The 12,006-nt window shown below is 45.3% G+C and overlaps 1 protein-coding gene across 1 annotated transcript; it reads right to left on the bottom strand.

Annotated features, from left to right (window-relative positions):
- Positions 1-5,051: 5,051 nt before the first annotated feature.
- On the bottom strand, positions 5,052-9,997 carry LOC308175089 (aurora kinase C-like; the record flags this gene model as incomplete). Its single annotated transcript, XM_080550808.1, has 8 exons — positions 5,052-5,243; positions 5,716-5,890; positions 6,387-6,535; positions 6,770-6,908; positions 8,699-8,890; positions 9,033-9,078; positions 9,197-9,395; positions 9,938-9,997. 8 exons carry the CDS (start codon positions 9,995-9,997, stop codon positions 5,052-5,054), a joined length of 1,152 nt encoding a protein of 383 aa, XP_080406934.1.
- Between the last annotated feature and the right edge of the window lie 2,009 nt (positions 9,998-12,006).

Here is a 12,006-nt window from a genome sequence, read left to right as displayed (position 1 = left end):
TGTGGAGATTAGGCTCTGAGCTCCAGGCTAGCGGTGGCTGGTAGATAGAGTGGCTGAGTAAGAGGCACTGAGACTGGGCCTAGTGATGAGGAGATGAGGGGTAGGACTGGAAGTATTGTAATACCTGGTACTTTTTTGGACTTAGGCTGTGGAGATTAGGCTCTGAGCTCCAGGCTAGGGGGTGGCTGGTAGATAGAGTGGCTGAGTAAGAGGCACTGAGACTGGGCCTAGTGATGAGGACATGAGGGGTAGGACTGGAAGTATTGTAATACCTGGTACTTTTTTGGACTTAGGCTGTGGAGATTAGGCTCTGAGCTCCAGGCTAGCGGTGGCTGGTAGATAGAGTGGCTGAGTAAGAGGCACTGATACTGGGCATAGTGATGAGGAGATGAGGGGTAGGACTGGAAGTATTGTAATACCTGGTACTTTTTTGGACTTAGGCTGTGGAGATTAGGCTCTGAGCTCCAGGCTAGCGGTGGCTGGTAGATAGAGTGGCTGAGTAAGAGGCACTGAGACTGGGCCTAGTGATGAGGAGATGAGGGGTAGGACTGGAAGTATTGTAATACCTGGTACTTTTTTGGACTTAGGCTGTGGAGATTAGGCTCTGAGCTCCAGGCTAGGGGGTGGCTGGTAGATAGAGTGGCTGAGTAAGAGGCACTGAGACTGGGCCTAGTGATGAGGACATGAGGGGTAGGACTGGAAGTATTGTAATACCTGGTACTTTTTTGGACTTAGGCTGTGGAGATTAGACTCTGAGCTCCAGGACAGGGGGACGGTAGACAGTTGTATGCCCAGGATGGAGGGTGTAAGCTGGGGTGAGGGAGTAGAGGGGGTGTGTGGAGGTCTGGTTATTCTGCACCCTTGCCCCCTCTTGTGGACACGAAAGATACTGCATAAGAGCTCCAGGTGAGTGGAGGCAGGTAGGTATGCCCAGGATGGATGGTGTTAGCTGGGGTGAGGGAGTAGGGTGAGAGGGGTGTGTGGAGGTCAGGCAGACCGTCTGTAGTACCTTTTAACGGACACATGATGTCGCTTGGGTGCGGATCATTAGAGTTCGACTTAGCTCCAGGCGAGGGGTGGATGGTAGGTATAGAGGCCAGGTTAGAGGCACTGCTACTGGGCATAGTGATGAGGAGATGAGGGGGTAGGACTGGTAGTATTGTAATACCTGGTACTTTTTTGGACTTAGGCTGTGGAGATTAGGCTCTGAGCTCCAGGCTAGCGGTGGCTGGTAGATAGAGTGGCTGAGTAAGAGACACTGAGACTGGGCCTAGTGATGAGGACATGAGGGGTAGGACTGGAAGTATTGTAATACCTGGTACTTTTTTGGACTTAGGCTGTGGAGATTAGGCTCTGAGCTCCAGGCTAGGGGGAGGCTGGTAGGTAGTGTGGCCCAGTGGGGGCTCTCCTAATCGGACATGTAGTGCAGGACATAGTGCCTGGAGGTCGGACCTCCAGAAGGGGGGTGCATGGTAGGTAGTGTGGCCCAGTGGGGGCTCTCCTAATCGGACTGGTAGTGCAGGGCATAGTGCCTGGAGGCCAGACCTCCAGAAGAGGGGTTGCTGGTAGGCAGAGTGGCTGAGTAAGAGACACTGAGACTGGGCCTAGTGATGAGGACATGAGGGGTAGGACTGGAAGTATTGTAATACCTGGTACTTTTTTGGACTTAGGCTGTGGAGATTAGGCTCTGAGCTCCAGGCTAGGGGGAGGCTGGTAGGTAGTGTGGCCCAGTGGGGGCTCTCCTAATCGGACATGTAGTGCAGGACATAGTGCCTGGAGGTCGGACCTCCAGAAGGGGGGTGCATGGTAGGTAGTGTGGCCCAGTGGGGGCTCTCCTAATCGGACTGGTAGTGCAGGGCATAGTGCCTGGAGGCCAGACCTCCAGAAGAGGGGTTGCTGGTAGGCAGAGTGGCTGAGTAAGAGACACTGAGACTGGGCCTAGTGATGAGGACATGAGGGGTAGGACTGGAAGTATTGTAATACCTGGTACTTTTTTGGACTTAGGCTGTGGAGATTAGGCTCTGAGCTCCAGGCTAGCGGTGGCTGGTAGATAGAGTGGCTGAGTAAGAGGCACTGAGACTGGGCCTAGTGTTGGCCCAGTCTCCAGTGACTAAAAGTGATTTTGATACCAAGGATTTATTTTTCTGGAAGTCGCGGATATTGGCTTTATCAGTGGGGGGTGCTTAAGTGTGGGGGCCCGGGGCCTCCTGGTGCGCGAGGTTCAATTCCTGGAGGTCAGAGGGGTGAATGGTAGTCAGCCATGCCCAGTGAGAGCACTCCTAAGCGGGGTGACATGGTGGTATGTAGACCCTGGAGGTTGGGGGGGGTGAATGGTGGTTAGGTGTGCCCAGTGAGAGCACTCCTAAGTGGGGTGACAGAGTGGTATGTAGACCCTGGAGGTTGGGGGGGTGAATGGTGGTTAGGTGTGCCCAGTGAGAGCACTCCTAAGAGGGGTGAATGGTGGACAGCTCTGCCCCAGTGAGAGCACTCCTAAGCGGGGTGACAGAGTAGCACATAGACCCTGGAGGTCTGCCCAGTGAGAGCACTCCTAAGTGGGGTGACAGAGTAGCACATAGTCCCTGGAGGTCTGCCCAGTGAGAGCACTCCTAAGTGGGGTGACATAGTAGCACATGGACCCTGGAGGTCAGAGGGGTCAATGTTAGACAGCTATGCCCAATGAGAGCACTCCTAAGAGGGTGAATGGTGGACAGCTCTGCCCCAGTGAGAGCACTCCTAAGCGGGGTGACATAGTAGCACATAGACCCTGGAGGTCAGAGGGGTCAATGTTACACAGCTCTGCCACAGTGAGAGTGTCTCTCTGCTGGGGTAAGTGAGTAGGTCAAGCAGCCTGTGTGTGTGTGTGTGTGTGTGTGTGTGTGTGTGTGTGTGTGTGTGTGTGTGTGTGTGTGTGTTTGAGAGAGAGATAGTCGTTTTGTTTTAGCATGATACTGCGGGTCAAAGCTGGATGTGTTTTATATTATTTCGTATAACAACATGGCTTATTGCAATAGAATAATAAACTATTAGCAGCCAACATCCACGATGCTTTAAAAAAGCACTGTTTTCTATTGGATTGGAGAAGTGAATGTGATCTGGCCTACAGCCTATGTGTGTGTGTGTGTGTGTGTGTGTGTGTGTGTGTGTGTGTGTGTGTGTGTGTGTGTGTGTGTGTGCGTGCGTGCGTGCGTGCGTGCGTGCGTGCGTGCGTGCGTGCGTGCGTGCGTGCGTGCGTGCGTGCGTGCGTGCGTGCGTGCGTGTGTGTGTGTGTGTACTGTATACAATCAGAGGAAAGGTCTCTACATAACAGACGGTCCAGGCCTTTTCTCCTGATTGTTGCTGTGGGCACTTTAGCAGACAGGCCTCCCTGTTCACTGAACGTCCGTTTGTTTTGCTCAGAAACAACATCTGGACAGATTATTGTTATTTGGGAGGACCTGCACATCTCCATATGGTTTCTAATCTGTTGTTGGGAAGGTTTTACCTGATGCATATAGGCATGTCGTGACGTTAGAATTATAAGGTTCTATCTCCATTTTTGTCAAAATTGAGTTTTTTACATAATCTGATCCATTAGGTGTTTATTAATGCCTGTGTGGTGTTATTTTTAAAATGTTGAAATTTTTTAGTTAGTAATTAATAAAATACAAAGGTTCCATCTCACAAAACATAATGGAATGTAAAAACTTTGACGCTCAATATCTCTGAACTGCCCTGAACGGAGATAGAACCGTATCATTCTAAGATCACGATGTGCAATGGGCCTATAGGCTATTTACAATCAAGGTACATTCTAGGGACATAGGGCCTATCATGGTCCAACAGTTCTTGCAGCAGATATCTGTCTATAAGCAGAGAGAACGGAGACATCTGACCATCTGAACTAGAGCCCACCACGAGGAACGCGTTGCGTGTTCAGCCAGGTATTCACCGATGCAATGTTAAAAGCGAATCTTTAAGTGGATTAAAAGACGCATTACAATTAAAATGAATCTTTATTGGATTCTACAATAAATTAATTTAATTTTTCATCGTGATGACTATTGTCATCTATTATACATAGATACATACATATATTATACTAGGTGATATTATAATACACCTAACTGTCTTCAGTTAATGCATAGGCCGATAAGGTAAACTGTTTTATCTTACGAATTTCCATTCAGAAATTCAAAGTATCAATGAATTTTAAGATTTAGAAGTCAAAAGGTAATCTGGGAACGCAAATCAGCTCAGATTGAAGTGTTACCATTGCCCAATAACTCAGAATATCTCTTCTCTACATAAGATAGGTGAATATCACATACCATTTCATTCCTTGTCGTTTCTACTCAAGGAATCCACACAAGTATCACATTACAATGATGTGAGATTTTTTTTTTTAATTACATTTGGATATTACAGTCGCAAGTCGCAATAGAACAACAGGCTCAGAATGAGAATGAAGTAGGCGACACTATTTTCTCTCATGACATTTCCCAGCATGAACATGGGCAGATCGCCACCTAGTGGGCATGGAATATATACACTGAAAGCCTGGTCGATCACCTTTCTAAAGGAATGGTGATGACTGCAAAACTCCAAATAGTGTGTGAAGTAATGCATTGTTTCAAACACAATTGTACTCTAATAACCTAAGCAGCCGGGTGGTTTTTCTTTAACCAAAATCAACATCAGTGTTTATTGGACACTTTTGAATATCATATACATAACATATTCTTTTGAATCACCGAGCAACAACAGAAATTCACATGAAGGTGCCAAGATAATCCACATTGCTTCAACATAAATCATTTATTCAAGTAAGAATTCACATAATTATATAAACAGGAACATATTTACAAATATATTTTAAAACGCCATTGGAAACAGCCATGGGAAACAGCCATGGGAGGCTACAGAGACAACACAAGGGCACGGAACATGCCGGGTGACGCACATACAAATAAAAGGAAGTCATCCGTTATTCATCCATAGTGAGCAGTGGTTTTGGCCAGATGTCCGAAATAATACATGGTGCCCCAACAGAAACATGTAGGTAGGAACTCTTCTCATGTACTGGGAGCGGTGCTGGGACTAGGACTAGGAGACACTATGGTAGGCTCCTTACAGGAGTTCTCCACTACCCAGGGGTGGGCCAGGACCCCCTGGATGGGCAGCCTGTGCAGAGGGTTGTGTTTCAGCAGCTTGTTGATCAGGTCTCTGCTGCCAGCGCTCACATGAGCAGGGTAGCTGAATTCCACCTACCATGAATGAGAAGACTGCAGGTTAGATCAATCGCTTTACTATCAAATTCTATCTAGATCAAAAATAGATTCATGAGCAGGAATAACAGTGATGACATGTTTGACTAACACAAACAGCTCTACTAGTTAAATTCCGTTTGAATCAATCAATTCAGGAAGTTAGCCACGTTCCAATTCAGGAAGTTAGCCAAGTTCTGATTCAAAATGTCTTGGAATTTCAGTTTACTTCCTGAATTCTAAAGCAGAATTGACCACCAAACCTCTGCTAGACACAGTACCACATCCACAGCTCCCTGAACCTCTCTCACCAAACCTCTGCTAGACACAGTACCACATCCACAGCTCCCTGAACCTCTCACGGTCCTGCCTCACCTAGACACAGTACCACATCCACAGCTCCATGAACCTCTCACGGTCCTGCCTCACCTAGACACAGTACCACATCCACAGCTCCCTGAACCTCTCTCACCTTGGAGATCTTGCGGTAGGTGTCCTCGTGGCTCTGGGTTTCAAAGGGAGGGCGACCGACGAGGAACTCGTAGCAGAGCACACCTAAACTCCACAGGTCCACCTTCTCGTCGTGAGTTCTCCCCTCAATCATCTCTGGGGGCAGATAATCCAGGGTCCCACAGAGGGTGGACCTCCTACAGGAACACACACACACACACACACACACACACACAAACACAAACAAAAAGGGAACAGTGAGAAATCGATACTTAACTTACATTTAATATATATATGTTACAGTACATGTGGGAATATGGTACATGTGGGAAAAACTAGGGTTAGGGTTAGACATGCCAGCATGTACCAAGTCGACGTAGCACCTAACCCTAACCCTAGTTTTCCCACATGTACCATTTTCCCACATGTACCGTAACATATATATATATATATATACATATATATACAGTATATATACATACAGTATATATATAGGGCAATAAGAGCAAACCTGTCAAGCTTTTAGGACCTATAATAATTGACTTTAACTGTAACTACATGTCATAGTGCTGGAACCGTATCGTGTACACTAATAGTATAAGATACTCCAACACCTTAACCAAAAGGACTAAAAGCCAACTTTACTTTCACATTTCCTCTCTCATAACAATGGATAGCAGGTGTGCCATGTACCTGGAGGAGGGCATGTGAACAGACAACCCAAAGTCTGCGATCTTCAGCTCCCCGTTTGCACCTAGTAGAAGGTTCTCTGGCTTGATGTCCCTGTGGATCACCTTCTTTGAGTGGCAGTAGTTCAGGGCGTCTGCCAGCTCCATGATATACTAGGGGGAAAGAAGAAGAAAAAAGCAGCCCATGTAAATACATGACATACAAGCCCTCTGAATCTGTCATGTGGAAACACTGTCAGACTGTACTTAACAGAACAGCTGAAAGCATCAAATGCAACCAGAAAAACATCACTCTACTGTCCACTCAAGATGGTGATAGTGATCTACCTTGAATACATCTGAACTGATAGAGACCGTAAAAAAAAGAAAGAAAAATAGATCCCTCACCGTGGCGCTCCGCTTTTCATCAAAGTTGCCACATCGCTGCAGTTCGCTGTACAACTCTCCCTTGCGTGCAAACTCCAGGATGAGGTAGACACGAGAGGAGTCATGGAAGTAGCCGTAGAGACGCAGGATGTTGGGGTGCCTGTGAGAGAGATCACAAAAAGGGCAACGTTATTCACACAAACCCTTTGATTCTCAGTATTACAGAAACTTCCTATCTTAAGTCCTAAGTTAAGATAGGATTTGTCTCAATTTGGTATTACAGGAGCAAATCCTAACTAACTTTAGGAATCCTATCTTATCTCATCCTAAATATTAAATCCAATGTCGGTTATCAACGTTTATGTCTGTTACCTAGCAACCAATGGTACTTCCATCGCGCACAGCTCCTTTATAAGGTAGCCTATACTTTGTAACGTATTGTAACGTCCCTATATTGTAAACAGTAATATCTTATAATGGATCAGAAACAACGACGAGATTATTATTATTATTCAAACTTCCTAAACATTTTGATACATATGTCTGTGTAGCCTACATTAAAAACTGTAGTCGTTATCACAAGTTAGAAAATGGGTTTGAAATGTAAATGACCAACTGTCACTCCTTTAACAACAGCAACAGAATGCTGTGAAACCTGCAGCCCTTACTCCACCACCTGGGTGTGATTTTGTGAAGTGAAGACAGCCTAAAGGCCAATGCACACGGCGTGCGATATTGTCGCACGACAACATTCGGTTCTCAATTCACACCCACACACTTCGGGCTTAACGGTTATCCTAAAGTTAGGTGACTTTATATAGCTTGTGTAATACACTTTTCCTATCTCAAGTTAGGATAGGAACATTGATCTGTAATGGCTTTTTGGTCCTAATCGTAATTACCATGGTTACCAAACAGTTAAGATAGGATATGCAATTTAGGAAGTTTCTGTAATACAGCCCCAGATCACTATCCTGGCCGAACTCATACACCCTAAGCTCTAAAAGGATTGGTAGGTATAGACAATATGTGACACGTTCTAGTGTTTTTGGTCTGCATGTTAGCTTCCGATGTAATGTCAGACTTTTCTTTCGAAAACATTTCCACAGTCAATGAAAAAAATCTATGAATTAAACAATATTATGTAATTATGTAAAATTATTATGAAGTGGTAATCAGCAATTTATTTTAGATTAAGATTGGCCACAATATGCATGAATATGCCCCCCTCCCTCCCCAATGGAAGCAATCTTATTTGCTAGATACTGTATATGACTGTATTTATTCAAATGAACAGAACTCCCTCCAGCCCTCTTAAACTCCCATGGGTTGAATCCTGGCCAACGGCTTCATTGACAGGTGGTCCACCACCTATGGACCACCATTTCTGCCTCAAATGGCTCTAGTGGAGGGCCTTCCACAGAAGAACAAAAGCCTCTGGAGCTGAAGGGAAGAGAGGCTTGACCGGATAGCAGCCAGTCACACACAATCTGTAGTAAAATAATTACTACTTTATAAGAATAATCATTACTACGTTGCCAGTTAGCCTATTCATTGGTCAAATAGTAATGTTATGAACACAAAATATGTGTTTAAATGCTGTAACGGCTTCAGATAATCTTTTTTTTTAATGCAAACCAAGCACCTTGATAGCACGGTGCAGCTCTAAACGATGGGCAATACAGTGGATGTCAGGTGCCCAGTCTCCTGCTTCAGACACGCTGTAACACCACATGTGTAGTGATTCTCAGCAATGTTGAAACGTACTTGAAACATTTTGATTGGTTGCCGAATCCGACATGCGGAGCAAAACACTAGAACGTGCCACATATGGTTAAATGATTCACCCTGCCTTCACATCGCTTATACGCAGTCAATCCTTCAAGACCTCCAGGAGTGTCTAGAGGGTAGGGGCTAGGGCCTAGTGCGGATTCAGCACATGATGAATACCTGAGATGAGACTGGATCTCCACTTCTCTCCTCAGTTGGTACTCCACTCCTGCCTTCTCCAGCTGCTTCTTAAAGAGCACCTTCAGGGCCAAGATGAACATGGTCTGGCGCTCCCTGGCCAGGTAGACGTTGCCGAATTTACCCTTCCCTAAGGGGCGACCGATGTCAAAGTTCTCTAGGCTCCATCGCTTCCTGAGCGAAAGAGAGAGAGAGAGGAGTTACATGATGCCCCCTCAAGAACATGACAAGAGCATACAAGATGACAGAGCAGAATCATTATTTCAACATGTTGAGGTTAGACAAAAAGTAACTCTGGCCAACGACATGTACTTACTTTGATGATACAGATACATGTGTGGAGTCACTCTTAACAGGTTTGCCTGAGGGGGGGGACAACAAAGTGAACAAAAGTAAGAGAGTGGGCAAAGACATGCAACGCAGACAGTGCGCACATAAACAATTCATCCAATCCAACTACCAAGTTGACTTCATTCTTACTGTGTGCCTTGTCCTGCTTGGATGACACTGTCGCTTTGGTCAATTCGGGATTTGCCACCAACCCATTGGTCTTTGGCTGGCTTTGGGCTGGCGTTTGAGGCTGGGGCTTAACAGGGTTGACATTCTGACCGCCAGGAGGCCGCCCAGCCTTTGGAGCCAGGGCTTGGACCGCAGGTTTCTGTTGTTCCGTCATAGGTCGCTGTATACGCTGGGGTCCGTTGGACACACCCAAAACACGCTGCTGTTTCGACCGTGTCGACACGGGGGGCTTTTGATTTGTCTGTGACACTGGAATCCGCTTCGGCCCATCACTGCTAAGCTGAACATATCAAAATATGAATATTACTGTAAATAATAACAGGTTATTCAAGTGACACAAAACGTAAAACAATAATACAATGCAGGGAACACCCAAACAAACATCTTTTGCACAATCACATTATTATTTTTTTTACATTTACACCACTAGACATAAGAGACCAGTAGTACATGGCTGGAGTGAGTTGTGGGTTGTCAGTTATATTAGTGAAAATACCACCACTCATCCGTGATCAGACTTAACTGAGGTGCTTGGCTTGCTGGAGCTGAAGAGTAGTGCAAAAAAAAGCAGCATCCGCACTAAGGCCGATGCTTGCCTATGCTAAGCTCGCAATAAAATACGTTTTTTGCACAGATTTGAGTGTGAGAAGCTGCTTTTTTGCACTCTTCAATTAGGTTGTCAGTTATAAGCTTGTCAGTTACCTTCTGGTCAGGCCTCTGTGGTCTGTAGTCCTTGGTCAGTTTGACTCTGGCAGGATCCATATCCTGAGGGGCAGATCGTGTGAAATGTGGTTAGTTGTATTATGACCATCGGTTTAGCCAGCAGAAGCTTATCCAACGCCACTTAAACAGTACATGCATACATGTATTTTTGTATGGCCACTGCGGGGAATCGAACCCCCAACCTTAGGCGTTGAGCACAGGATCAACTGACATGATCTGTATCGCTAAACTAGCTACATACACATTCGCCTCATACAAAATGGAGAACGTTAGCCTAGCCCACATTATCAACACCGATATTTGAAATGCACAGAGTTAGAGTCAGCCACCATAAACCACGTCATATCAAAGCTTGTTAGCGAACGTTAACCAGTTTTATAAAAGTCCAAAATAACAAATAACACACATTTAACTTACAGAAAAGGGTAGTCTTGACGACGTCTCAACAGCGAGCTGGAACCTCTCCTCCTCCTGCGACTCTCGTTTAAATTCAAACCTCCCTCGTTTAAATACCTTTATACAACAGTTAGTTCCGACCAAGTAATTTGATTGGACAAGAGGCATTCCATGAGTTACGATATACAGTATAACAGCACTGGGACTTTTAACTATACGTATCACTCCGCCGCACAGGTGTTCTAAATGACCGTTAATTAGACTACATTGTAGAGCGGACCTGCGCCATCGTACTGCTGTTCTAACCTCCGGACATTTGTCAGTGTGAGTTCAAGAGGCGCGTCTGATTCAATTGCTTGTGCTAGAATAGACTGTGTACTACTGGATACCTCACCGTATTCATTGTTAGAGAGTTGACTCATGTTGATATTTGACTATAATGTGCACACTAGAAAACGATGGAGCAGCGTGCTGTCTGATGTCAACTGGTCTGACTCTGAATCACATTCACACATGCCACCAAAGCGACTGTCAACCGAGTCATATTTCACTGGTTGCACAATACATGGAAATGTACAAATACATGTACACGATACAAAGTAGCTAGCCACGATACAAAGTAGCTAGTTTGTGTTCAGATTACTAGGCAACAGTCCAGTTGAACAGTCCCGTTGTGGAACTATTTCTTCTTGACGGAGACAAAATAAATGATTAAATAAACAAACAAATAATAATCTGTTGTCACTTATTACTGTTAACTAATAAATTGCGCTGTAGAACTGTTGTATAAAAGCAATATCACACTCGAGGTCGTGTGTTATAATGAATATCAGCACGGCTGTGATTGTCTTCGGTACTCGGCCTGGCGGCCTCGTACCTATGACCGAATCACAGCCGTGCTGATATTCAGTATAACACACGACCTCGAGTGTGATATTGCTTAATTAAATATCCCCGGCCCCTGGTTGGCTGATGGGCGACTCTCTCCTCGCTTCCCATTGGTTGACGCAGAGTTTCTAACGGACGCTGGTTGCATTCTGTCGCAATGCCATCTGGGAAATGTACTGTATTCCAATCCAGTAGGGGGCGGGAGCGAGCTGTCGACCGGTCTGTCAAACACTTTTACCAGGCAGAGAAAGGCAAAGAAGATCTGTTGTAGCTTTTCAACTTGAGTGACAGTTGCAGAGGCCAATCAGATCCTAGGTTGTGTTCGAAATGGCATACTAGCATACTCAATGGCTGTGTTCGAAATGGCATACTAGCATATTGCATACTAGCATACTCACTGAGTATATACTGCATACTACATTCATAATAAATATGCGAATACCAGTCGACCGTTTACACTTCAGTACGGATAAGAGCATCGCATCCGGTACTTTCCCGTCATGTCCACGCCCCTTTTTGGGTGATAGAAGAGTAGAAGTTTGACTGGCGGTCAATGCAAATGTCTGGTCTTTGCTACTTTAATCCGATAAAATAAGAAAACCGTAGTGCTTTTTAGATATTAGGAGCCCAAATCCGATGGCCAGTTAGGCAAACTATTATATAGTGTCGTTGCTGATCAATGATCGACGTCGTTATATAGAGAAAATTAATGAAATAGGGGTTGATTCATCAGATCAGTCATATGTCATCTCCCTGTCATCTGG

This window comes from Nansenia antarctica (genome assembly GCF_963989245.1).
Source record: "Nansenia antarctica genome assembly, contig: SCAFFOLD_320, whole genome shotgun sequence".
Lineage (NCBI taxonomy): Eukaryota > Metazoa > Chordata > Actinopteri > Argentiniformes > Microstomatidae > Nansenia > Nansenia antarctica.
The sequence above is the reverse complement of the archived record's forward strand: the minus strand, read 5'-3'. Positions and strand labels throughout refer to the sequence as shown.